Below are 27,659 nucleotides of genomic sequence, written 5' to 3' on the forward strand. Positions count from 1 at the left end.
CCTGATCTTCCTGCATTCATCCCTCAACCGTTGGGAGCACAGGTGTGCATCACCCGGCCTAGTGATTTAGCTATTTTTGTGAATAAAAATATTATATTCAAACACTAGCTGTTTCCACAATGGTACAATCTGAAACTTTTAGTGTCTCTGTTTTAAAAACTGAGAGGTGGCCAGTTGTGGTGGTGCATACTAGTAGCAAATGATGAAAAGGAAGGAGGATTGCCAGTTCAAAGTCAACCTGAGAACTCTTGAAAGGTGGCAGGGGGAGGTGCAGGCAGCCAGACTTGGTAAGGCAAGCTGTAATCCTAGCTACTCAGGAGACTGAGACAGGATGATTGAAAGTTCAAGGCAGACTATAGAGTAATTCAAGGTTAGCCTGGTCAACTTAGTGGGCCTCAAAATAAAACATTTTAAAATGATTGGGATAGAGCCCTAGAGAGTGTTTGCCTAGTATGCATGAGACCTTGGGTTCAATATATCAATTTTTCAAATTTTACTTTACATGTATGAGTATTTTCCTGTATGTATGTATGTTCACTGATTGTATATTTGATGCCTTTGGAATCCAGAAGGCTGACTTGGATTCCTTAGAACTGGAGTCACAGGTGGTTGTGAGTGACCATATGGGTATGAACCTGGATCATCTGCAAGAGTATTCAGTATTTATAACTTCTAAGCAATCTCTCCAGCTTCCAGTACATCAGCTTTTAAAAGTGAGAGTTGCTGGACATGGTGGCGCACGCCTTTAATCCCTGCACTCAGGAGGCAGAGGCAGGCAGTCTCCCTAGTTCTAGACTAGCCTGGTCTACAGAGTGAGTTCCAGGACAGCCAGGGCTACACAGAGAAACCCAGTCTCAATGAATGAATGAATGAATGAATGAATGAATGAATGAGAGGCAGGAGCTGGGATGTAGCTTAGTGAAACAGTTTATGCCTAGCATGCAGGAGGCCATAGGTTTCATCCCAACGCTAAGAGTGGGGTTGAGGAGGTGGGGAGAACAGAGGGGAGGGCTCTTTGGTTTCATTATGGGAGTCTCCAGAAATGCTCAGCACAGGCAATATGAATGACTACACTGTAGCAGCTAATGAACAAGTCCAGTCTCTTCTTCAGCAACAGAATAATAACCTCCATTGTCTTGATTGTGGGTTAAGACAAAGATACAAGAACAGCTAGCCGAAATTTGGAGGAGTGATGCTAGAGAAAACAGCTTTGTCTACTTTCCAACTTAATGCCAGCAGCACTAACTAGTAAGTCAGCCATCTCTACTACACTGCTACATCCATGCCTTGCCATACCATGATGAAGAACCATTCTCAAAGCAGAGTGGCATCAATCACATAGAGTAGGTTGGAAAGCAGTAAAGCTAATGAATGAGATGACCTAAAATAATTAAGTGACCTCTAGAAAGTTGCCCTACCAACATGGCTCACCCTTCAAGTAACAGGAATACATTTATTTTCTTTCATTTAAGTTTTTTAAAGCTTATACATATTATTAACAGAAGTTGAAAACATTTTCTTTTTCTATAAACACCAAACTTGCTCTAATGCACATTTTAGAAGACAGGAGTGGAAAGAATGTAGCTTTGGAAGGAACATCTTGTTAAAGATATCACTTACTTGCTAACTGCTCTTGGGCAAAATTCAGAATAGCTTCATCATCACATAACTGGACAAGATAACACCACATCCCTGAGTATTATCATGAAGAATCACGAGAAGCCGTCTGTAATTTCCGAACTCCTATAAACATCATTTTTTATGATATTAGTACAAATATTTTTAAAATAATTATTAAAGTATTTTGGTTGCCAGGGTAGATGCAAGCCAGATTTGATTTTCAAATACATATTTTAGCTGGGTACAGTAACATACTACTGGAACCCCAGCACGCTTTGACAAGCTAAGGAAAGAGGATCTCTGGCTTCAGGCCAGCCTGGGCTATAAGGAGAATTTGTCTCAAAAACAAAAAAGGATGAAGGTGAGCTGGGGCCATAATATTAGCTCAGTGATGGAGTACATGTATAGCAAGTACAATGCACTAGGTTTGATCCCTAGTACTGAAAACTATCCTTTTTTTTTTTTTTCTTCGAGACAGGGTTTCTCTGTGTAGCTTTGGAACATGTCCTGGATCTCACTCTGTAGACCAGGCTGGCCTTGAATTCACAGAGATCTGCCTGCCTCTGCCTCCCAAGTGCTAGGATTAAAGGTGTGTGCCACCACTGCCCGGCCCCAGTACTGAAAACTACCCTTCTGAACAGTTTGTAGCCAGCACTTGGGACAGTGAGGGAGGAAGATCACTGATGCAAGCTTGAGGCTAGCATGGGCTACACAGTGAGACCTTTTGAGAAAACTTACTTCAAAAACACAAAATAGCCGGGCAGTGGTGGCACACGCCTTTAATCCCAGCACTCGGGAGGCAGAGCCAGGCGGATCTCTGTGAGTTCGAGGCCAGCCTGGACTACCAAGTGAGTTCCAGGAAAGGCACAAAGCTAAACAGAGAAACCCTGTCTCGAAAAACCAAAAAAAAAAAAAAAACACAAAATAAGAATATTTAGCTGGGCAGTGGTGGCGCACGCCTTTAATCCCAGCACTTGGGAGGCAGAGCCAGAGCCAGGCCAATCTCTGTGAGTTCGAGGCCAGCCTGGACTACAGAGTGAGTCCCAGGATAGGCTCCAAAGCTACATAGAGAAACCCTGTCTCGAACTCCCCCCCCCCAGATAAAGAAAGAAAGAAAGAAAGAAAGAAAGAAAGAAAGAAAGAAAGAAAGAAAGAAAGAAAGAAAAAATAAAATAAAGATTTATCAGGTCACAAAAAAGCTATAAACATTTCACAAGTACATTATCTTTTTTCAACTTAAAGAAATTTAAGCCAGGCACAGTGATTGACACCTGTATTCCCAGCTTCAGAAGACTAAGTCAGTATGGAATACATATTGAGTATCAGGTCAGCCAGAGCTACATAGAAAGACTCTGTCTCAAAAAAAACTAAGAAAGAATTTTTAAAAGTGTGATAGTGCTAAAAAGTAGTAAACTGAGCCAGGCATCATAGCACACACCTTTAATCCCAGTACTTGGGATGCAGAGGCAGTCTAGGGGTAGGGGTGGAGGAGTAAACTGATGAACTGATAAATATAGGCAAGGTCTCACTGCATAGCTCTGGCTGTCCTGGAACTCACTATGTAGACCAGGTGGGCCTCAAACTCACAGAGATCCTCCTGCCTCTGCCTCTTGAATGCTGAGTTAAAAGCATGTGCCACAAACACCTAGACCTAATTTTCTCTCTCTCTCTCTCTCTCTCTCTCTCTCTCTCTCTCTCTCTCTCTCTCTCTCTCTCTCTCTGTGTGTGTGTGTGTGTGTGTGTGTGTGTGTGTGTGTGTGTGTGTGTGTGTACATACATGCAGGTGCCAGAAGCATTCAGATTTCCCTGGACATGGAGTCACTGATGATTGTGAGCTGCCTGAAATGGGTGCAGTGAATTGAACTCTAGTCCCCTGGAAGAGCAATACATGCTATTAACTGCTGAACTATCTCTCCAGCCCTGAGACAGGGTCTCTATATGTAGCCCTGGCTTTACTAGAACTCACTATACAGCCCAGAGTGGTCTTGAACTTGAGACAATGCTCCTGTCTCGGCCTTCTAAGTGCAGGAACTACAGGTCTGAAGCACAGCACTACGCCTGGCTCACAGAGAAGGATTCTAGGAGACAGCTCAGTGCTTGCATCATGTGGGTAGCAGCAGTGTTGATGTCACCAGTCAAACAGAACACACTAATAATTACAGTCACCACAGAGAGAACTCAGAAAGTTCTCACCTCAGTCCCAAACGAAGCACTTTTTGGACCCACTTAACAAATCTTAACAGTAATACCTGAAAAGATTACATTCTTGCTAAGAAAATATAATTCTCAAGACCTGCATATTCAATGTAATCCTTATGGGAATCCCAGTGTCATTCTTCACACATATAGATAAAACAATCTTAAAATTCATATAGAACCACAAAAGACTCTGAGTGGCCAAATAACCCTGAGGGGAGAAAAAAAAAAAAAACAAAGCTGAAAACGCTACACTGCCTTATCTCAAAATAGCTGTAAAGGCACAGCACATCAAAAGTGTACTGTGTAGAGTGTAGTATTGGCATAAAAATACTTACTGAGCAGTGAAGCAAGAGAGCCTGGGAAGAAGTCCTCATCCTTACAGACAAGTAAATTTTTGACAAAAGTGTCAAGAACAGGCAATGGGAAAGGACAGTCGCTTCAATAAATGATGCTGGGAAAGTGGATAGAGACATGAGGGAAAATGATACTCATTTCATACCATATACAAGAATCAACTCAAACCAGGCACAGTGCCACCCACACACTTGTAATCTCAGCATTTGGGAGGTGCAGGCAAGAGGAGCTAACATTCAACCTCAGCTACATAGTGAGCTCTAAGCCAGCCTGCACTACATTTGATCCTGTCTCAAAAAAAAAAAAAAAAATCAGACCAGACCAGACCAGGCACCGTTATCTCAATATTTGGGAGGTAAAGGCAAGAGGATATTAACCTATCATAGTGGTACACACCTTTAATTCCAGCACTCAGGAGGCAGAGGCAGGCAGATCTCTGTGACAAGGCCAGCCTGGTCTACTTAGTTCCAGGACAATCAAGGATATGTAGAGAGATGTTCCCTATATATCAAAAACAAAACAAACACCACCCCCAAACAACAACAAAACAACAACCAAACAGACCAAGGCTAGCCTGTAATGTGAGACCCTGTCTCCAAATAAACAAATAAAACATGTTTAGCTGATAAAGCTCAGCAGATAAACTCACCTGCACCAAGACTGAGTTCAATCCCTGGGACCCACATGGTTGGAGAGAATTGATTCTCAAACATTGTCCTCTGACCTCCACTTGTGCCATGCCCCCCCACACACACATACACACACACATACACACACACATGCACACACATACACACGCGCACGCGCACACACTGCACACAAAATAAAATAATATTAAAAAATCAACAGATTCAGAACTAATAAAGATATTAACTAGTAGAGAACATCACTGTATAATAATAATAATGATGTGATATAATATTCTTGACCTTTGATTGTGGCATAGAGCTAAAACTCTGGGGTTCCAGGTATGTGCTACCATGGCCAATGTTACATTTTATTCCTTTCTTTCCTTTTCCTCAGTGACAGTGTGGGAGGAGTCCACTGTTCATAAAAAGCCCTTTCAAGCATACTTGAGTTTATAGTAATGAGGTGGCCCTTGGCATGTCCCCAAATAGCTTCAGAATAGGGGCTCATTGCTATAGGAAATAACCTAGTGGTTAGAAAACTGGAACTTTAGGACTAGCATGGTGGTGCATGACCAGAACCCCAGCAGGAAGATCAGGAGTTCAAAGTCATTCTTAGCTACATAATAAGTTTGAGATTATATGAGATTATAATAAGTTTGGGATATATGAGATTCTCTCAACACCCCCTCACTCACCTCTAAAAAAGCAACCAAGACTTTCAGTCCCCACCACCCTAGGTAGGGGAGAGGGCTGGAGATTAAGTTAATCACCGATAGCCAGTGATTTAGGCAATTATGTCTATTTACCTATGTAAAGGAATTTCTGTAAGCACCCCTATATTAGGCTTAGAGAGCTTCTGGTCAGTAAGCATATGCATAAAGGGTCTGGAAGGTGCCCACTCCCCATATCTCACCCTCTACATGTCTTCCACTTAGCTGTTCCTGAGTTGTATGTCTCCTTTCTTTTACTTTTTTGCCAGGCCACCACAAACAGTGGGAATAGCTCTTTGGGTGCCACTAATCAGTATTCCCTCCCTCACTAGGGCTAGGTAGCTTAGTTATATCCAGATGTCACACATTTATCCTGTCTATTCCACCCACAGATGTTCCCAGAGGTGATGATTGGCTCCCCTGGGCAGCATCCTATGAGGGATGTTCAGTATTCACATTAATCTTTTGACTATTCAGTCATGTCCTTTGGCAAATAATCCCACTGTACTTTTCTCTGGGGAGATAGGAGGGCAAGTTCCTAGTGGGGGTTGTGGTCCTGGTGGGACAGGGGACCAATCCCAGAGATAATAGAAACAGCTGGCCGATCTGGCCCAGGTATACTACCTTCATATTTCTTCTAAGGACAGTCTTCTCAGAGGGTAGTATTAGAACCTGAGTGGTGGTCAGTGAGTATCTTTATGCCCCCAAACAATGTTTGCCCACAGCTATGCCTGTCACTTCCACATGTGTCCTCAGTATATTATCTGTAGTACATTTCAGATCCCTCAAAAGATCTTCAGTTCAAGAATCTAGACTAATATACAGATAAGCTGATAGAAAAAGCCATTCCTTTACTTCTGTACCTGTTTTCCCGAAACTAGAGATGACTCTTTAGCAAGAGTCTACTATGAGGGCAGGAGTTGATATTTGTAAAACACCTTGGAGCCAGATGTGGTAATGCATGCTTGTAATCCTAGTGTTCAGGAGGCAGACAGGAAGACTGCTTCAAGTTCAAGGCCAGCCTGGTCAATATAGCAAGTTCCAAGCTAGCCATATAATCCCTACAGCAAGTATTTTAAAAGCTTTTGAAAGGCAGCACCTATGGCACAGGTGATTGATAACCACTCAAAACTGCCAGGTGTTGTAGCCACGCCTTTAATCCCAGTACTCGGGAGGCAGAGGCAGGTCAATCTCTGAGTAGAAAGAAGGCCAGCCTGGTCTACCCAGGGAGTTCCAGGACAGCCAAAGCTACATTGACAGACCCTGTCTCAAAAACAACAAACCCACTCAGAACAACATCAACCACATACCACACCTGATCTTCAATAAGTACGCAGAACAAAGACCTATGTACGTAGGGAAGAAAACAGTAAGTACATAGAGAAAAAAAACAATAACACTGTTAAGCGTGGGACAGACTGGAGCTTTTATGTATATTTAACACAGCAGAAGGAATATGGTGTCAATAAGAAAATACACTCTGTGTTCATGTGAACCCCTTATCAGCTACTAAGAACACTTTGGGGTAAGGAAAAGATGGGAAGGGGCAGCATAAATAAGACTAAGAGGGGAAGTCACTGCTGTACGGGCACACACAGGAAGGGGCACACTGCAAGGGGCACAGGGCCTCTTCTTTCTGAGAGAGTAATACAGCGGTACAAGAAAACAGTAGCCACAGACTAAGCCTGCAATGCCTGGGGGCAATGAACACAGGTAAGGGTTGGGGGAGACATGAGGGAGTGGTGAAAGGGGCTTCCTTCTCTGTGGTAGTTCCAGCGCCCCTAGTTAACATCCATGATTTCAGGGTTGGGTGTAGAATCAGAGGCCCGAGAAGCCGGGGTGTCAGATGAAGCAGTCTGGGACTGGCGTCGACCCACATCTTGGCGTTGGTAGAACAAGACATAGGCTGCCTTGGACTGTGGGAAGAGGCCATGGGTCAGTTTGGAAGTCAGAAGGGGATAATAGGAAAGGGGGCCAAGTGGGGATACAGAAGCTATACCTCAATCTGATTCTCATTCACAGGTGAGACACTATTGTCATCAAAGTAGTGCCACTGGCCACTGTCCTTGTTGCAGGCAAATGTTGTATCTGAAATAAACAAAAAGCCATTCTTAACACCCTCCTGGCTCTCTGGGGTATCCACATCTACTTTTATGCTCATCCTGCCTTGATAATTTTGTCTCTGGCCAATATACCTAGTCACATATTGGGTACATCCTGACCCCTAGTGAAACCCCCTACCCCCAGGGCATTTCCCTGCCCAAAGGCTGGCACATACAGTGTCCATCACGCATGCCACCATAATGATTGGAAACTGCGATGAGATCATATTTGTACAGGTCTGGAGCAGACTCATTCTTTGGTTTGATGACAAACTCAGAAAAATCCAGGTCTCTGTGGGTGAGAAGACAGTAAATACTGGTGGGGTCCACCTGTACCTTCCCATTTCCCACACACAGCCTTTCTCTCAAAGGCTCCTGACCGGATAGGAAACTGCACCAGGGTGTCCAGCTTCTCCCGAGAAAATTTGGAAAACGAAAAACGCTTCAGGTGGATAATGAGAACTTCAGGCAACATCCAGAGGTCCAGCTTCTTGGTGGCCAGCTGGTGCTGCTTGCAGGAGGAACAGTACCTACAGATAGAACCCAAGTCAGGAATGGACAGACACTCTGAGCACCTGCCTTGTGTGTTCTTCATGCACACCATCTGGCCTACAGAGCTTCCTTCTCATTCCTTCCCTCTCCCTCTCAGACAGCTTCACTAAGAGACTGCAGGCATGTACCACTTGCTTTCATTTTGTAAAGGATGCTCTGACTTTCAGTATGCCTGGTACTCTCATTTGTTCTTGTTTGTGAGTATTTCTGTTAAACAAAGGCTCTGAGCTAGTACCACTCATGAAATCTCTCCTGACCATGCCAGGCCCTCACCAAGGGTTCTCCTTCTCAAGGGTTTCCACAGTGGTAAAGAGTTTGATGCACTCTTGCAGCTGCACTGGACTTTTCTTCAGCATGTAGCCCACGCAGTCATGCTTCACATAGCCCTGGGGAGGGGAGTTAGTGTCCAGAGGATCAGGCATGAGGAAGGTCAAGAAAAATAGGGCAGTGTGGAATCACAGACCAAGTGAGTCAGAACCTGAGGTCATGGCACTCCCAGAAGTGTGGAGGTGCCAAGACCAGGCCGGTCCTGGACCTGAATCTCTTGGCTCTGTTCCTAGCTGAAGTTAGGGGGGAGGATGCATAAAGGGTTGAGGTGAGCTGCAAAGGTCTCCTATCCCTAGGGTCCCATTTCCATTTACCTCAGCCTCCACTTCATCGTAGTAACGCTTCTTCATCTCTGGCTCCCAATCCATGGCAATGTATGGCTGAGCTAGGGGTTCAGAGGAAAAGGTTATGTTTCTGTTGCTAAAAGATCCTTCCTCCTGCTATCTGAAACCCCAGGCAAATGACATACTTTGAACTTCCTCAGGGGAGGTGGTCCGGTCACTGGTTCCATTGGAATTCACTGTCTGCAGAGTAAACAGTTGTTTTCGTCGTCGCCTTGGGGGCCACTGAGATGTGTGAAGGCTGTTGTCTAAGAGGAATGGGCATCTCCTGGTGACCCCAGAGCTGGGCCCAGCCTGCTCCTGCTCTGTTTCTTGGACACTACTGCTAGTGGAAGGCCCAGGCACTTCCTCTTTTTCTTCATCACTGCTGCTGTCTTCGTTGTCATCATCATCCTCATCACCTAGGATGAGAAGGACATCAGGGATGGAAATGTGGGTACTCCAGGGAACTGGGCTTCAACACATATCCTGAGGGACCCTGTATGGGTCATACATATCCCCCAAACCTACTGCTCCTCAGCCCTTTACCCCTACAAAGTAAGATACATTCATCCTTATTGGGCCTCTCTCCCTTCTCACCTCCTTGTGGCCTCACCTTTCTCATCCCCATCGTCCTCATCTGAGGTGGGTTTGGTCACGTAGCGCCTGTAACAGAGCAGAGAAGACTCCCAAGGCAGGGGCACAAGGATAGTAAGGCACCCCAAGGTTTTACTTGGGTATGGTAAAGAAGTCAGTGGTAAACTTACACATACACAGGTTTCTTTCTTCCCTTCCTAGGTCTTGAGAATGCTAAGCTAATGCTTCAACACTGAGCGACATTCCCAACCCTTATCTGAAAATTTTTTATTTTGAGGCATTTTTTTTTTTTTGGTTTTTTGAAACAAGGTTTCTCTGTGTAATAATAGCCTTGACTGTGCTGGAACTTGCTCTGAAGACCAGCCTGGCCTCAATCTCACAGAGAACTGCCTGCTTCTGCCTCCTGAGTGCTAGAATTAAAGGCATGCACCACCACCGCCTGGCAAGGATGAACTTTTGAATTAGAATGTAGGAGAAATTAATCCAGATAATGTAGCTTTGCTTGCCTTCCATGGTAAGGACTCTGGATTTTAGATACAAGAATAAACTACTAGTAAAAATACATCCAAGTCTAAGGAGCAAAGAGAACACTCCTCCACTGTTGGTGGGAATGCAAACTTGTACAACCACTGTGGAAATCAGTATGGCGGTTTCTCAGAAAATTGGGAATCTATCTACCTCAAGACCCAGCCATACTACTCTTGGGCATATACCCAAGGAATGCTCAATCATACCACAAAGATACATGCTCAACTATGTTCATAGCAGCACTATTCGTAATAGCCAGAACCTGGAAACAACCTAGATGCCCTTCAACTGAAGAATGGATTAAGAAAATGTGGTACATATTTCATGTGTTTCCGTTTGTTTGGCTATTTGTCTCTGTGCTTTATCCGACCTTGGTCTCAACAATTCTCTCTCATATAAACGCTCCTCATTCTCGCTAATTGGACTCCCAGAGATCCACCTGGGGCCTAGTCATGGATCTCTGCATCCAGATCCCTCAGTAGTTGGATGAGGTTTCTAGCACGTCCACCAGGTTGATCTCAGTCTGTGGGGAAGGCTTTGCCCTGGAGGAGATTGGAATGGGGGGCGGGCTGGGGGGAAGGTGAGGGGGGCGGGAGGGGGGAGAACAAGGGAATCTGTGGCTGATATGTAGAACTGAATTGTATTGCAAAATAAAAATTAAAAAAAAAAAAAAGAACCTGCCACGGCCATACAGTTTGTAAGCAAAAAAAAAAAAAAAAAAAAAAAGAAAATGTGGTACATATACACAATGGAGTACTACTCAGCAGAGAAAAACAATGACAGCATGAAATTTGCAGGTAAATGGAACTAGAAAAAATCATCCTGAGTGAGGTAACCCAAACCCAGAAGGACAAACGTGGTATGTACTCACTCATAAGTGGATACTAGATATAAAGCAAAGAACAATCAGACTACAACCCACAGAACCAGGGAGGCTACATAGCGGGGGGACCCTAGGATGACTGTGGCTTACAATAAGTTTTGGTTTTACTCAATTACTGGGCAAGCCTCAGAAACATTTCACTATTAGGATAAAAATTTGTACTGTATCAAGCTGATAATAGAAAAAATAAATAAATAAAAATGAAAATAAAATACATCCAAGTCTTTCTGTAGAGATAATTAGATAATTACATACAAAATGAAATTCTCTTTTTTTTTTTTTTGGTTTTTTGAAACAGGGTTTCTCTGTGTAGCTTTGTGTCTTTCCTGGAGCTCACTCTGTAGCCCAGGCTGGCCTTGAACTCACAGAGATCCTTCTGCCTCTGCCTCCCAAGTGCTGGGATTAAAGGCGTGTGCCACCACTGCCCAGCAAATTGTCTCTACTTTATCTTGTTCACCTCTGTATTCCCAGTACCAAAGAGAAGCCAGAGGTTTAGAAAAAGAAAAAGCCTTGGAAGTTCTTCTGCCATGTTCAATTTGAACTGTCATTTGGATGTGCCAAACTCAGAAACCAAGTCTGAGTGTTGACCTCACTCAAACCCACCTCCCCAACCCTAGAAAAGTGGTACTTACGAAAGCCGGTACATCAGGATGTTATATAGGCCCTCCCAGGAGAACCGGTCCCGGGGCACAGACACCAGGAGAGGGTGCCCAAAAAGTATCAGACCATAATAGGAGTTGTTGTAGTCTCGGGATGGGGTGCGCTCTCGCAGGTAAACAGGAACCACAATATCATCTCTTGAACCCTCAACAGGTTCAATCCGACCGGTCACCTCATATCTGTGTGTGTATGGTGGGGGTGGGGATGATTAGTTTATTTTTGACTAAGGAATCACAAGAAAGATTCCCTAACTTTGCCCTCCAATTGCTCCATTCATTCACCTCAGTCCAAAAAAGTGTAGGGTTTTCTTTTTTTCATTTATTATTAGTGTGTGTTTTTGAGTATGGGTATACACATGCCATGACACACATGGAGGTTGGACTACATTTTTCAGGAGTCAGTTCCCTCCCTCCACCACAGGTTCAGGTTGTCAAGCTTGTGCAAGTTTTTTTACCCACTGAGCCATCTTGCCTGCCTCCCCCAAATATTTTATCATTCTTATTTTATGTGTATGGGTATTCTGCCTGTATGTATGTCTGTGTATCAAATGTGTGCCTGGTGACTGCAGAGGCCAAACGAGGGCATTGGAGCCCCTGAGACTAGAGTTACAGATGGTTGTGAGCTTCCATGTGGGTACTGGAAATTGAACCTGGGTCCTCTGGAAGAGTAGCCAGTACTCTTTTTTTTTTTTTTAAATTTTTATTTTGCAATACAATTCAGTTCTACATATCAGCCACGGATTCCCTTGTTCTTCCCCCTCCCGCCCCCCTCACCTTCCCCCCAGCCCGCCCCCCTCACCTTCCCCCCAGCCCGCCCCCCATTCCCATCTTCTCCAGGGCAAAGCCTTCCCCGCAGACTGAGATCAACCTGGTAGACTCAGTCTAGGTAGGTCCAGTCCCCTCCTCCCAGGCCGAGCCAAGCGACCCTGCATAGGCCCCAGGTTTCAAACAGCCGACTCATGCAATGAGCACAGGACCCGGTCCTACTGCCTGGATGCCTCCCAAACAGATCAGGCCAATCAACTGTCTCACCCACTCAGAGGGCCTGATCCAGTTGGTGACCCCTCAGCCATTGGTTCATAGTTCATGTGTTTCCGTTCGTTTGTAGCCAGTACTCTTAATCAGAGTAATCTGTCTATCCTTTTCCCAAAATATTTTAAGGGGCCTAAAAATCTGTAAAATATTTGGTACTTTATGAACTACTAGATGACTTTCATAGTACTTTGTCTATGTGCTGTTTTAGAAAGAGCTTTGGTAACATGGAAATACTGAGGAGGTTAATAAAAAACAAGGATTAAAACACTTTTCCTGTGGAAAACACTTTGGTTTACAAAGAAAATTTCTATTCACAAAGCACTGTTTAGTTTTTAGTTGCCCAAAGTTTAAAAACTCTTGTGGAAAGCAAGGCATAGTTCAGTGGTAGGGCACTTGCCTAGCATGCAGGGAGCTTGGATTCTAATTCCAGCACCCACAAAATGGATACATTTCAAAAGGAGCATATTGCTGGACATAGCGGTATATACCTTTAATCCCAGTACCTGGGAGGCAGAGGTGGGTGGATCTTTTAAATCTGAGGACAGTCTGAGCTACATTTTCCAGGTCAGCTAGGGCTACACAGGGAGACAATCTCTCTGCCCCTGTCTCTCTATACTTTTATTTATTTATGAGTATAAATATTGGACTAAGAGTACTTGCCTAACATGCTTCTGGGTTCCATCCCCAGCAAGGCAAAACAAAAGGAGGGAGCTCCCTCTATTTAACCCCTCTTAGTCTTGTCACTCACACAAAGATATCATCACGATCCAAGATGCCACTCAGAGGATCCTCCAGCTGGTACAGCTTATAGAATCGGTGACTGAAGACATCAGCTACTATCATCTGGGAACAGGACAGGGGCATGGGAACCGTCAGTGTGCAAGGCCCTTCTTCCTTTAAATCCTATCTACCCAGCCTCCCTCTGCAAAGTCTTACCTTGTCTGGTGCAACACTTGTGTGTGTGGACAGAGCCACACACAGATCTGAAATATTGCCTTTCTTGGGGACCACAACCCGGTGCTGAGGGAGAAATAACATCCACAGAAGATGAAAAGAGCTTATGGTAGGTTAATGCAAAAAACCTTGAGGAAAGTAATCAAATTCTGACATGTCCCTCATTGTGTTCCCATACCCTTACCTGTTCTGGCTTGCGGCGGGGATCCATGGGGACAAAGAAGACCTCCAAGACCCTCCTGGAGCAGACAGGCAGTGGCACACTGAGGTAGCAGAAGGGGTCAAAGGTCACAGAGACATTGCCACAATCAGGGCACACCAGAGTGGACTTGAAGAGGCCATGGAAAGTATCCACAATCACAGAATCATTTCGTCGTTTATGGTTTTGCCAGGCTTCCTGAGCCACTTCCTGTTGACAAGTGTCATGGTGGGTTAGGAGCAGAGGGAAAGGTTGGGGGTGGATTCATAGGGGTTTTAGGGAAAGAGTGACAGCTAGGTCTATCTGGAACCTATGTTTACTGTCAGATCTGGGATTTATGAAGGACAGGAGCCTGATTAGGGTTAACTCTGAGGTAGGTATGGGAGCAGACATGGTGCTATGACTAAGGTTGGGGTGAAGGTCAAGGTAGGGGAACTGAGGAAACGGTAAGATGTTAGGTAGATCAGGGAAACCAGAGAACTCCTAAGGCCATGGCCATGTAGCTCTAATGGGTAGCCTACCAAATCTGGTCGCCCAGCACCATTGCACAGCTCAACATATTCTTTCTTTTTGACTCGATTGAGGTCCTCATGTAACCCATCCAGGAGGAATGACAGTAGTTCCTGTGAGTCATGCTGTTGGTAGCCCAGAAACTGGGATGCAAAATGGCCAACCTTGTTCTGAGGAGACAGTCAAATGGTAGAGTGAGCAGGAGTTAGGAGAAACAAGAGAAAGGAAGGTGGGAGACCAGGGGGTTGAGTCACACCTTGAACACATTCGGCACAATGGAGCGGTGGTAGCCAGACCAAGTCTGCTTTACCAGATCTGCATAGGCCTCAGCAAGCTCACCCTTCATGCCCAGAGGGTTCCGGAAGTTGAGCTCCTCCAGGTAGCGGTTGTTGAGAAAGTACTCCGTAAGCTGTGGCACATTGCTGAGGCACTGTGGTAGTAGGGCCCAGTGAAAGAGGTAGAGGAGAGGTGAGGTGGCCCAAGTGAGAACAGAAAAAGGAAGGAGAGGGAAATGGGAGAGAGAAGGGGAAGGGTTGGCGGTGTGAATGCAGTAAAAGTATCAGGGAAAGATGTCAGTATCTCTGGAGGAGGGAAATGGTAGTGCCAAAGGAAAGAAGGGAGAATGGGGAGCAAGTAGAGGGAGAAGGCGTTGATACTTCAAGAGAAAATGTGGGCACATCAGATCAGATTCATGGAGCCTTGGCTTTCAACCTGACCCCTTGTACTATAATCAGCATTCCCCCACCATCCCCTAGCTCTGTCCCCAGTACCTAACCCCTGTAGCTGTGCCAGACATGATCTCATGGCCCAACCTGTAGGGCCGAGTTCATGAAGCACGTGTTGCCCAGATTGGTAAGGCCACAGATGCCCGGCTGGCCCTGGAATTCTTCATCCTCTTCTGGCACGTTGTTCCTGGGGTTGGATGAGAAACCCTATGAGCTAAAGGGCCTACTACAGGTGGGTGCTCTGTACTCATAGGTTTTATCTGCCTACTGTGGGGTGCCCCAACTCTGCATGACACCCCGAGGGCTCACATGCCACACAGCTGTGCGCTGGGCCAAGTGCCATCTTTGTTTCGGGTCTCCATGATGACCAACTGGGTTAGAGGTAGAGAAAGGAAAAAGAGAAGTATTAATGGAAGGCCTAAAGGGCACCCTGCCCTTCCCTGATCTGACTACTGCCAGATATCTGTCCACTAGGCTACCTGTACAGAGAAAACTTCCCCATTGTTACCTGCCCAGTTTCAAGGGAGGCATCAAGTAGTGTGATCTGTGTGTTGCACAATCGATCCAAAGAGCCCTCTGAGTTCTTGATCCAGAGGCGTGTGTCTTCCTGAGGCTCCACCAGAAACTGCTCCCGAGCTGTTTGCAAGACTAGGTCTGTGGAGGGTCATGGAACATGACTATATATTCTGGGGCCCCAGAATACTGATCCATTTGATAGCTTTAGCTCATTTTCAGACTTAACACACTCAGAACTTGAGACCCTCCCAGTAAATAAACACTCTTTTCCACCCCACTCAAGCAACTGGAATATAGCTCATCCTCTCTGGACTCCAGTAGACACCCAGTGCCTATGCTCAACTTGTCCACCACCACTTTAGTCTTCCAGTTTGACTGCTGCCTTCTCAGGATGCTTTAACTTGATCCCCACACATCCTCAAGTCACTGTGTGACTCACAATTAGAAACAGCAATTTGTTCCAGAGGCCCTGAGACTTACCCAGAGAATCAGTGTGGCTGAACTGAATGGTAAGAGCTGTTTCCATATCACTGTGCTGGACAAGCAGCAGCTCTATTGGGTATAATTCCACCTTTCGGACTCCAGGAAGTTCTATGACCTGTGAAGGCAGAGGGGTACCAACACCCATAAACTCACCCAACTGACAGGGGAATACAGGTACACACAACTCTGGACCTACCCTGAGCCTACATGGTCTTCCTCCTCCCCAACTTCCCATAAAAAACTAACATACAACCCTAGCATCTGCCCCACCCATATACCTTGCGCTCAATAGGAGGCTGGCCATCTTCTAAGCCATACCAGCTGACCAGGTAATTCCAAGCAGTTGCTGGGAGCAGCACATAATCATCTCCTTCTAGCAGTCCCTCCCTGAGGTGCCAGCTTATCTGATCTAAAGGGGGTAAGGGGTGTGGACAAAGCAAAGCATGGATTAAGAAAGGAACTCTGGCCACTCCATCAATGACTAAGCATAGAGAATGTGTGTATGGTCACTTGTGGGGACAGAAAGGATCATAACTCCAGCACAAGGTTGATGGGGAGAGGCAGAAGCTTGGTACCTTCGAAGAGCCCAGCATTGTTGATACAGCCAGGAAAGGTGTTAGCATCCTGGTTCCCTTCTTTCACATACACCTCCCACTGTTTATACCAGTGTCGCTCCACAAGGAACCTGGAACCCAGACAGACAAGGGTGTCATATGATTATTTACGAGCTAGCTATACAACTTCTCATCACTTGCAGAATTAACTATCAATCCACTATAATTCAAGAAGAAAATTTTCAGCAACATGTAACAATAAGTGAAAAGCAAAATTTATTCAGTGAAATGCATATTTGGACATTAGATTACTCGTTTTTTTTCATTCATTAACCTCTGTTTTTTTAAATGAAGTCTTGTAACACCCAGACAGGCCTGAAATATACTATATATGTAGCCCAAGCTGGCCTCAAGCTCTCCAGATCTTTCTGCTTCAGTTTCCCAAATGCTGGGAGTAAAAGGTGTGTACCTACCCCCATTTTCAGCTATGCTATGAATTTGGTTTGGGGTCTCTTTTGAGACAAGGTTTCACTACACAGTACTGGCTGGCAGTGAACTTGTTGCTTCAGCTTCCATGCTAGGATTACAGAAATATATCACACTTGGCTTTGAATTTCTGTGTGTTTTTGGTTTTTGACTCTACATTACCCTCTCCACTCCCCAGACCATGCCATATCATTCGTTCCAGGAAAACACACATTCCCACCTAGGAGCTCATGCCACAAATCTATCATTCAACCTACCAACATGTACATCATCATTCCTCCTTCCAGCTTTACTGGCCTCTACAGTCAGTTTATGAGGTTCTCTTATGAAGTAGAGTGAATTTAGTTAATAATATTTTCAATGCAAAGGGAGGCATGGTTCAACTTTAAAAACAAGATTTTATTTTTAATTATGTGTATCCCTACGTGTCTGTGGGTGGACATGTGCACATGAGTGTAAGTGCTCACAGAGGCCAAAGGCAATTGTGAGCTGCCTTGATATTAGTGTTGGGAATTGAAGTTGGGTCTTCTTCAAGAGCAGTACACCCTTTTAACCACTGAACCATCTCTCTAGCCTCTCAACTTCTTAAAAAGTAGATTTTAAATGTAAATTTAACATTAAAATCACTCTGTAGCAAAACTTTAGTTTGTTTAGGATTGGGAATATAGTTTAATCGTAGACCACTTGCCTAGCATACAAGAGGTCTTAAATTGAATTCTCTCTCTCTCTCTCTCTCTCTCTCTCTCTCTCTCTCTCTCTCTCTCTCTCTCTCACACACACACACACACACACACACACACACACACACACCCCTAGCCAGGTAAGCACTTGGAAGGAAAACTGCTTTGAATGTGGGCTAGGCTAGAGTAAGACTTAATCACATAAAAACAGGGGAAATAAATGTAGACACCACTCTGGGACAGATATCCTCAGAACAAAGTAGTACTGACTCAGGGCAGGATGGGATCAAAGCAAGGCCACTGATGACTGTTACCTGGTTAGAAAGAGTTAACTCTACCATAAACCCCAATTACAGGGCACTGCATCATTGAAACACTGCTTAACTGCCTGCACAGAACACTCCTGCTTCAATGAAAGCCACCTCTTACATAATAAACTCTCTGCTTGTGCCTTTTTCCATCTTAGTAAATTCTTTCATTACTCCTATCACCAGCCTATCACCACCACCCCGCACAACAATTTTAAAAAAGTTACAGGTGATAAATATAACATTGCTCTATCAAATTTATTTAAATAAGTTGAAGTACACATAAAGGCTTACTAGTAAGTTCTTTACTGCCCATTATCCTGTGGTCAACACACCAAAAGATAATTAAGATTTGGGTCTTTTATATAAAATTACTATAGTCATCTTTTGTTGCCAAATTATTACCAATTCTTAGTGGTTTTTTTTTTTTTTTTTTTTTTTGAGACAGGGTTTCTCGTGCAGTTTTGGTGCCTGTCCTGGATCTCGCTCTGTAGACCAAGCTGGCCTCGAACTCACAGAGATCTGCCTGGCTCTGCCTCCCAAGTGCTGGGATGAAGGCATGCGGCATCATTGCCTGGCTTTAGTGCTTTCTTTTTCATACTTTTAATTATGTACGTGTGTTTGAGTATGTGCACATTTCAGGGGCTCTTGGAGGTAAGAAGAGGACATCAAATTCCCTAGAGCTAGAGTTACAGGTGTTTGTAGGCCACCTATATGAGTGCTGGGAACCAAACTCAGGACCTCTGGAAGCAGTATGTACTCTTAATTGCTGAGCCATTTCTCCTGCCCCCTTTTTACATTCTATTTTTTTAAAATAATTTATTTAAATTTATTTTATGTACATTGGTGTGGAGGTGTCAGGTCCCCTGGAACTGGAGTTACAGACAGTTGTGAGCTGTCATGTGAGTGCTGGGAATTGAACCCGGGTCCTCTGGAAGAGCAGCCAATGCTCTTAACCACTGAGCCATCTCTCCAGCCCCTACATTCTATTTTTTGTTTTGAGACAAAGTCTTACTTTGTAGCCCTGGCTGTCCTGGAACTCACTATATAGAGTAGGCTGGCCTAGTACTCAGAGATTGCCTGTCTCTGTCTCCAGAATGCTGGGATTAAAGGCAAGCGCCATCAATGTCTGACTGCATACTCTTAATTCATCTCTTTTGTTGAGACAGGGTCCTATGTAGCCCAGGCTGACCTTGAACTATGTAAGGAGGATGACCATAAGCACCTAATAATCTTTACTACTATATTCTTATAAAACTAACTATACTTCTTGTCTTGCTTATAATGTTTTGTTTGAGACTGAGTTTCACATTTTTTTTTTTTTTTTTGGTTTTTCGAGACAAGGTTTCTCTGTGTAGCTTTGCGCCTTTCCTGGAACTCGCTTTGGAGACCAGGCTGGCCTCAAACTCTCAGAGATCCGCCTGCCTCTGCCTCCCGAGTGCTGGGATTAAAGGCATGCGCCACCACCGCCCGCCTGAGTTTCACATTGTAGCTCCACAGTTGGACTAGAACTCATTATGTTGCCCTGGATAGCCTCAAACTCATGGCCCTCCTGCTTTAGCTTCCCAAGTGCTAGAATTTCAAACGCTGTTTTACCATGCCCATCTTGTTTTCTAAATACTCTTCCCAGACTGGCCTCAAACTTGAGGCAATCTTCCTTCTTCAGCCTCCTGAATGCTGAAATCACACAAATGAGCCACCATGACCATCTCTCTCTCTTAAGTACTGCTTATCTGTCTTTCCAAACTTGGCAAAAATGTTCTTTTATGCCTAAATTATCTCTGGGAGATAACACAAAGTTGTTTTCCCCCCCATAAAAGAATATATATATATATATTCATTCAATTTTTTTTTTTTGGTTTTTTGAGACAGGGTTTCTCTGTAGCTTTGGAGCCTGTCCTGGAATAGCTCTGTAGACCAGGCTGGCCTCGAACTCACAGAGATCCGCCTGCCTCTGCCTCCCGAGTGCTGGGATTAAAGGCATGAGCCACCACGGCCTGGCTCATTCAATTTTTTTGAGACAGACTTCACTGTATGACCTGGAACTCACTTTGTAGACCTGGCCTGCCTTTGCTTCCAGAGTGTTGGCATTAAAGCATGTGCTATACCACCGGGAAGTTTCAATTTGAAATTTTTGTAAATTTTTATTTTTTCCAACTTTTTTTTAAAACAACTTCACATGTAGCCTACATTGACCTTGACTTGCTGATCCCCGTCTCTACCTCCCTAGTGCTGGGATTAAAGAACCTACAAGTATGTGTTAGCATTCCAAGTTCTTCCTATTTAAAATATTTTTGAAAATGACACATCAAAAAAATGAACTTTGGAGGCTAGCAAAGAACTATCACAAGTCTGTGGCCAGTCTGAGCTACAGTGTGAGACTTCAAAATAAAAGTTTATCTTCCTAAGTACAGTTGATCATGTAGGATTAGCCATATTACTGTAAATATCTTTCCTCAACCTTTCTTAATGTCCTCTTCATATACTGTGCACCTCTCTAAACCTAGCTATCCTTCTTCCTTTACTTAGGAACTCCAGCTGGGCCTGGCAGAGATGGCACATACCCTTGATCCCAGCACTCAGGAAGTAGAAGCAGGCAGATCTCTGAGGTCAAGATCAGTCTGGTCTACAGAGCGTGTTTCAGGACAGCCAGGGCACAGAGAAACCCTGTCTCGAAAGAAAACAAACAAACAAATAAAGAACTCCACAGTTGCTTACTCTGTTAGGAAGCTGTCTGTACCCTGTACAAATCTGCCCAAGGTTTCTTAACTATCCTTGATTTAAATGTGTAGATAATTCATTGTCACAAGAACTAAAATTTTCTAAGGAAGTTACCTTTTTAAAGTTTTGAATGTGGTCTCAAAACATAAGCCCTTTAGGGCTGGGTCAAGTGTTTGCTGTGTTTGGATGCTCAGTATCTACATACAAACTGAGCAAAAAATCTGGCATATTGGTAATCTCAGTACTTTCGGGGGAGTGGAGACAGAATATAAGAGGTTTGCTGGCTAGTCTAGCTGAAACAGACCTCCAGGTTCAATCAGAAGCCCTGTATCAAAAAATAAGGGGGAGGGTGGGTAAGATGGAGGTGCTTGCCACCAAGCTGGCTGACTTGAATTTGGTCCCCCAGGATCTACACAGTAGAAGGAGGGAACTGACTCCTGCAACTAGTTCTCTAGCCTCCTCCAGTACATTGAGTCACATGGTGTGCCCCAGCCCCCAAATAAATGCATCTAAGAAGTTTAATCATTAAAGACAATCTACTTTAATCATTAAAGACTACTCCCACCCAAGGGTGGGAGGTGCAGATAATACTGACGCAGATGCACAACTTGGAGCTAGTCCTTTTGTTCAAATGCTTTATAAACACATATTTCCTAACTATGGCAGCAAACCCATATAGAACTTTGAGATACTTTGCTCTTACCTAATTTAGATAAGCATCAAAAAGTGGAGCTTGGCAAAAATGCTTTATAACTATTCCAACAGGAGAAACAAATTGGCTTTAATATTCAACCAACACTGGTGTGGTAATTTTTTTAATGAAGTGAAATTAACATAAAATTAACCCATTTTAAAGTGAACAATTCATTAACATTTAGTACATTCACAGCATTGTATACCCACCACTTCTATTTAGTTCCAAACATCTTCCTCATCCCAAAGAAGATCCACTACTGGCAGAGTAATTTAAAGACTATTGGCAAAGAAGACAGGATTTCATGTCTTATCTACCAATGGAAAGGAACCAAAGCTTTGAGGACTTTTTGGACAACTCCAAATGAGCTACAAAAACAGTCTACTTACTGTTTATTTTCAGGATGGATTGAGGCTATTCCTTGCTGGAGAACTATGATATAATGGCAGAAAAATATCATTATATACTCCAGTTTTGGAATTGCAATTTATCTCCCCAATAATGTGTACACATTTCACTGGCACTGTTATTTAGGAACTCTGTAAAGTGGGAAAACCTGGAAAAGGCCCTAAAATGTAAAGAACAGCAACAGTCTAATATGGGTGGCCCTAAGAGGGAGGAACTGATGGGCTGGTAATGAGAGATTAGAGAAAAAAAAAGTTAGATGGAAGTAGAGTACTAGCCTCTAAAAGCCTTGCAGGTCACTCAGGATTTTACCATTTATACTGCATGAGAAAGGAAGTTGTTGGACATCCTGGGGAACAGATGGATATGATATATACATATATTTAAATATATATATTTTAAAATTACTGCTTAACGGAAGAATGGCATCTTAACATTTGAAAAACCTGGAAGACAGAGCTATAACCAACAGATCAAGGTTAATGTCTCAAATTACATCATACAGATACCATTTACTATGTCATATAAGGGCTCACAGTATGCATCCAGTCTATTCATAAACACAGTCTCTGTCTCTCTCTCTCTATCTATCTATATATATACACACACACATACATACATATATGTATGTAAATATGAATGGTGGAAAAGCTTTTCATGATAATGAAACATGTGAAAAGAGCCCTTTAATTCAAAATTGAGGATAACAGTTTCTCATGAAGCAGGGAGGGGAATTTCCATATGAGAGGAGCACAGGATTTTTTAAGGTAATGTTCTGAATCTTCACATGGGTGATGAATCTACACATAAAACTGCAATTTTTTTCTAATAAACCCACTGAAAATGGGGGGTGGGAAGCCAGGCATGGTGGTGCATGCATATAATCTCAGCCAGATTTCTGAGTTCAAGGCCAGCCTGGTATACATAGTGAGTTCCCTGACAGCCAGGGCTACATAATAGAGGCCCTGTCTCCAAAAAAAGAAGGGGCAAAATAATACAAAGACTTCTCTGTATGCCCTTAGATTCCCTAAATCTAACACACTTTACCCATTTGCTCTATTCTTATTTTTTCCATATCAATTTTGGGTTATTTTTATTTATCTTAAAATAGACAAAAAATGTGTGCATTTGTGGTATACAGCATGATATTTTGACATATACATTGCAAACACTAAAACAAAGCTACTTAACATATCAATTATGTCACTTTTTGGGGGGTAAGAACATGTAAAATCTATTAAGCAATTTCCAAGTATAGAACAGATTACTATTAACTATTATTACCATTTTGTACAATGGATCTCTTGAATTTGTTCCTCTTGTCTAACTTTGCATTCTATGACCAATATTTCCATAATCTATTCCATGTGCATTTTTACATATGCTAGTTTTTCAATCATTTGATAAGTTGCTTATACTATGGTTCCTTGTACCTAAATTTTCAATATGTATTTTTCACCAAACAAGAGATATTCTTTCATAAACACATTACAATTATCACAAACAAGAAATTATCAGTAGTAATATTTTATCTACTGGCCTTAGTCAAATTTCATCGATTTTTCCAGTGAAATTTAGAGTGAAAGAGAAATAAATTATGAGAAAGAACCCTGATTTTTAAAAATAATTTATTTTTCCTTGTTCTAGGATCCAGCTGAGGATCACATGTTGCATTTAGTTGTGACTTGTTAAACTGCATTAATTCCTTCAATCTGGAACAGTTCTTCACCATCTGTCTTTCACCACCTTGCCATTTTTGAAGCATACAAACCATTTCTTTCAGGAGGATGTCCATCACTTTATGTAAAATGTTATACTATAATCTTTGTAGGTCTTACGAATTTCACAATTTAAAAGACGAGACGCAACTCGGAGAAATAAGAACCCGGAAGCAGTAAATTTTGAGGCACTGATTAGCATTTTTTTTAAATCAGTAAAGACAATTTGTCAAAGCTGTGGATTCTTTTTAAATAACCATTTTCTACTGATTACAAAATATTATCAAATAGAAAAAATTCTCAAAGAACCTTCCTTTGTAATCATCTGCACTTTCTGCTGTCCTAGGAAGGAGGCCTTGGCTATAATAAATTTAAAAAACAAACAAAAACTATCGCGTCACAATCTTTGCTCTTTCCCAGGCGCCATTTTCTGCCCTAGGCACCGCCCCTCCTCCACAGTTTGCCCCACCTCAGACCTTAGCCTCGTTCCCAGGAGCCAGGCACCCTCCCCATACCACCACTCCCTCCGCCCCTCGGCCCACAGCTATAGGCTATGGAGTTGCTCTTCAGCTGACGCCACCAAGCTCGTCTGGTTCACAGGCGCTCCAAGTACTCGTAGGCCGTTCCTCGCAACCGACGCAACGTTTCGTAACACACGCCACGCCCCCGCGTTAAGTACGGAGCCAGCCTCTTTTCCAGGCTCCAGGTTCCGAGACGCAGTCCCCTCTCACCCCTCCCCGAAAGATGCAGTCCTCTACCTCCAAGGCCATTTCCCTCACGCCCCACCTCTGTCACAAACAAACCCCACTTTGTCCTCAGGCGGCTGACTGCCCCACTCAGGTCCCGCCTCTTCCCCAAACGTTCATTCACTAGTACCTCCACGCCCCCCATCTCCCGCTGGCCCACCAAGCCCCTTCCCCGCCTCGCACTGCTTCTTCCTCAGAATTTGGCTTCTAAGAACCCCGCGGATATTAACGCCCCCACAGTTCCCTTGGCCAAGGCTTCATTGAAGCCCAGCCTCACCAGCTTTCGCCAGCTCGCAGTGGACGCTCTCGCCCATTCTCGACTTGGCGCCACTGTTCGTCCAGGCCTGGCATTGCCTCGCGCTGTCTGTCTCTCTCCTCAGAGGAGGCCGGGATGGCAGCTGCAGCTGGGTCCGCTGCGACCGCCGCCATCACCGTCCGCCCTCCTCCAACTGCCGACGCAACTGAAGCTAGGAAGAGGACCCTCAACTGGCACTTCCGGATTCTGTCCCGGAAACGGAAGCAGAGCCCCCCAACAACCAGGGGGCTACTGCCATCTTGGAAACGTCACAATTAGACGGAAATTGAGTGGTGGGCTGTGATCTGTGCAACTAATACCAGGGGTTAACCCTCCAGTTTGGAACTAAGACACTAGTGCCTTGTGGAATTCTAACACTAGGTCAAAAGGTCTTATGGAAGGTGGAGGCCAAAGGTTTTCAAGATGAGCAAATATGTGCGTTTAGGGTCTCATAAAGAGTGCTTATGGCAAGTCTTCCTGACCTTTGCTCTATTGAGGACTGTGGCCCCCACTGTGAAAGCTTTTTTGTTAGCCTAACTAGAATTACCTTTCATTGCACTACTCTTCTCATCCATCAAAACCAAATGTAGGGGCTGGAGAGATGTTACAGTGGTTAAGGGCTCGTGTTGCTCTTGCAAAGATGGGGATTCAATTCCCAGTATCCACATGGTGGCTCACAACCATGCAAACACCAGTTCCAGGGGATCAGCAGGAATGCAAAAGGTGTAGATACATGCATATAGGGAAAACGAAAACATCATACACATAAAGTAAAATGGTTTTTTGGTTTTGTTTTTTTCGAAATAGGGTTTTTCTGTGTATCCCTGGCTGTCCTGGAACTTGCTCTCTAGACCAGGGTGGCCTCAAACAGAGATCCTCTTGCCTCCGGAATGCTGAGATCAAAGGCCTGTGCCACCACTGCCCGCTCTATTTTTTTTTTTTAAATAAAATACAAAAAGTTTACTACCTCCTGAGAGCCTCACAGCTGGAAGGCTTGCCTTCCTGAACTAGGGTGTGTGTGTGTGTGTGTGTGTGTGTGTGTGTGTGAGATCTGTCTTTCCCCAGAATTGTCCCCAACTCTATGAAGCCCAGGCTAGCATTTGATTTGCCTTGATCCAACTGTCTCAGCCTCCAAAGTGTAGATTACAGGCATGCACTTCAACACTCAGCTTCCTGAACTAGAGTTACTCACCAGACAAATCTGAAGTCAGCTCTAAACCATGTGTTTGTTGGAGGCATAACAAATAGCCAGTATGCCCAATTTAAGTGACTTGTTGGACTTAAATAAATGCTTCAGGTGGCAGGTACTGTATTTTTTGGCCCATGATTAACAATGGGGAAAGCTGAGAGCCAGAAATGCCAAATCATTTGTCCCCAGCTAGGATGTGTTGTAGCAGTGCAGACCTAGTTGCAGAGCTGTGACCTTAAACACCAGGCAGATCCTCAAACCGTGGTCACAGGCTATCAGCTCAAGAAACCCTCTTGGGGGTTTCACTAAGTCAACACTATTTCTGCAGTATCTTCACTCTCATAATCATGCATGTATAATGGAATTACCCAGAGGGTACTTTGGAATAAGCAAAAATTCTTTAGGTGTCCTCAAATCTTTATATAAAGGAATCTGAAGCCAAACATTTGAGAACCATTGAACGGGCCAGGGTTTCTTTTGTTGTGTTTCTGATATAGGGTCTCAATTCTGAATATGCTCAGGTTGGCCTTGAACTCATGGTGATCCTCCTGCCTTAGCCTTTCGAATGCTAGGAGTACAGGGTTACAGGTGTGCCAGGCTCTAGGCCAGACTTTAACTTCAGCACTATTTTAATTTCTTCATTGTGGCAGCACTGTAGGATATTAACCTGTGCCCTGACCTCTTCTTCTAGAAAGTGGTGGCAACCCTCAAGACAACAAAAGCTGTGTACCTCGAAGACATTACCAGATATCCTCTAGTGGGGAGGTTGTCTCTGGTGTAGAAACATCCTACTAAGCTGTTTACAATTTTCTATTAGGGCTCTCAGCCCTACAGGTTGGTGATGACTTTCTCTGTACTTCACCTACTTTTCTATTGGCCATCCTCACCTGCTGACAACCCACAAACTCCCCAAGATCATGACTTTGAGGCTAGTTTAGTGATTGCCTTCATTATTAACAAATAGTACACACAGGCAAGAACAAACTTTTAAGACTTGCCTTTCCATACCTACATAAACACATGTGCATACATGTCTCCTTGCACAGTTCAACCCTCCTCATTCTCACAAGATCTAATTTACCTCAGTTTCAGTTAGCTTCTGTAGGGAGTTTGATAGTGGTGGTGGGGTGTCTGTTAGTATGATTCTATCCTCTAATCCAACCTGACACAGATGAGGTCACTTCATTACATGAGCCCTGAAGGAAAAAGAATGAACTCCTTTAACTTGCTCCCCACCCCCAAAGAACATGAAGTATTAAAATGGAGTTTGGCACAAGTAGATAGCTGATCTTTAAACCCATCTGAATCTGACTTTTATTGCCTCTCTGCAATCTGTTCCTCCCCATCCCTGGAGCTGGTTTCTTCACCTTCCAGGGGCCAATCTCTTCCCATACCTAAGAATGGGCATAGGATGTCTGCTGAGGAATTTGTGGATATCCCATCCATTACAAAACTGACAGAAATGGGAATGTCCCCCCCACCTTTTTTTTTTTGAGACAGGGTTTCCCTGTGTAGCCCAAGCTGGCCTTGAACTTAAGAGATCTGCCTGCTTCTGCCTCCCTAAAGGTGTACACTACTACCACTGGACTGTACTTTTTCAACTCTGGGACTGGACAGCCATTGTGGCACATTGTAGTTTCAAACTGAGATTTGTAAGTGCTTACAAGAACAGTGATTAAGAGGTTCATTAGGTCACCACTGCTGTGCTTCCATAAACAGCCACTGAGGCTTGCTAATACTTGCACTTGCCTGGGCCTGCCCACCCCTTTTGCTTACAAGTCTCTTGGCTCTTCCCAAGATGGTGGGATGGAAGTATTCATGGACAGAGGAAATTAAGGCCCTATTCTCACTTGAAGCTAAGTCTTGGCTATGCCACTGTTTGTGTGCTGTGTGTACAAAGATGTGGAAGCCAGAAGTCAACAAAGGGTGTCATCCTCAATTCCTCTCCACTTTATTTTGTG

General features: G+C 43.9%; 1 protein-coding gene across 1 annotated transcript; it reads right to left on the bottom strand.

Annotated features, from left to right (window-relative positions):
* Nucleotides 1-6,914: 6,914 nt before the first annotated feature.
* On the bottom strand, nt 6,915-24,722 carry Usp11 (ubiquitin specific peptidase 11). Its single transcript, XM_059250667.1, has 21 exons — nt 24,492-24,722; nt 16,478-16,587; nt 16,181-16,311; nt 15,900-16,017; nt 15,412-15,557; nt 15,213-15,274; nt 14,991-15,090; nt 14,435-14,608; nt 14,190-14,348; nt 13,654-13,878; nt 13,452-13,535; nt 13,264-13,358; nt 11,454-11,660; nt 9,430-9,479; nt 8,963-9,235; nt 8,808-8,878; nt 8,440-8,552; nt 7,995-8,144; nt 7,791-7,906; nt 7,512-7,600; nt 6,915-7,428 (listed from the first exon to the last, which is right to left on the bottom strand). Exons 1-21 carry the CDS (start codon nt 24,641-24,643, stop codon nt 7,294-7,296), a joined length of 2,760 nt encoding a protein of 919 aa, XP_059106650.1. The 5' UTR covers nt 24,644-24,722; the 3' UTR covers nt 6,915-7,293.
* Between the last annotated feature and the right edge of the window lie 2,937 nt (nt 24,723-27,659).

The sequence above is a fragment of the Peromyscus eremicus genome, chromosome X, assembly GCF_949786415.1.
Source record: "Peromyscus eremicus chromosome X, PerEre_H2_v1, whole genome shotgun sequence".
NCBI classification, from domain to species: Eukaryota; Metazoa; Chordata; class Mammalia; order Rodentia; family Cricetidae; genus Peromyscus; species Peromyscus eremicus.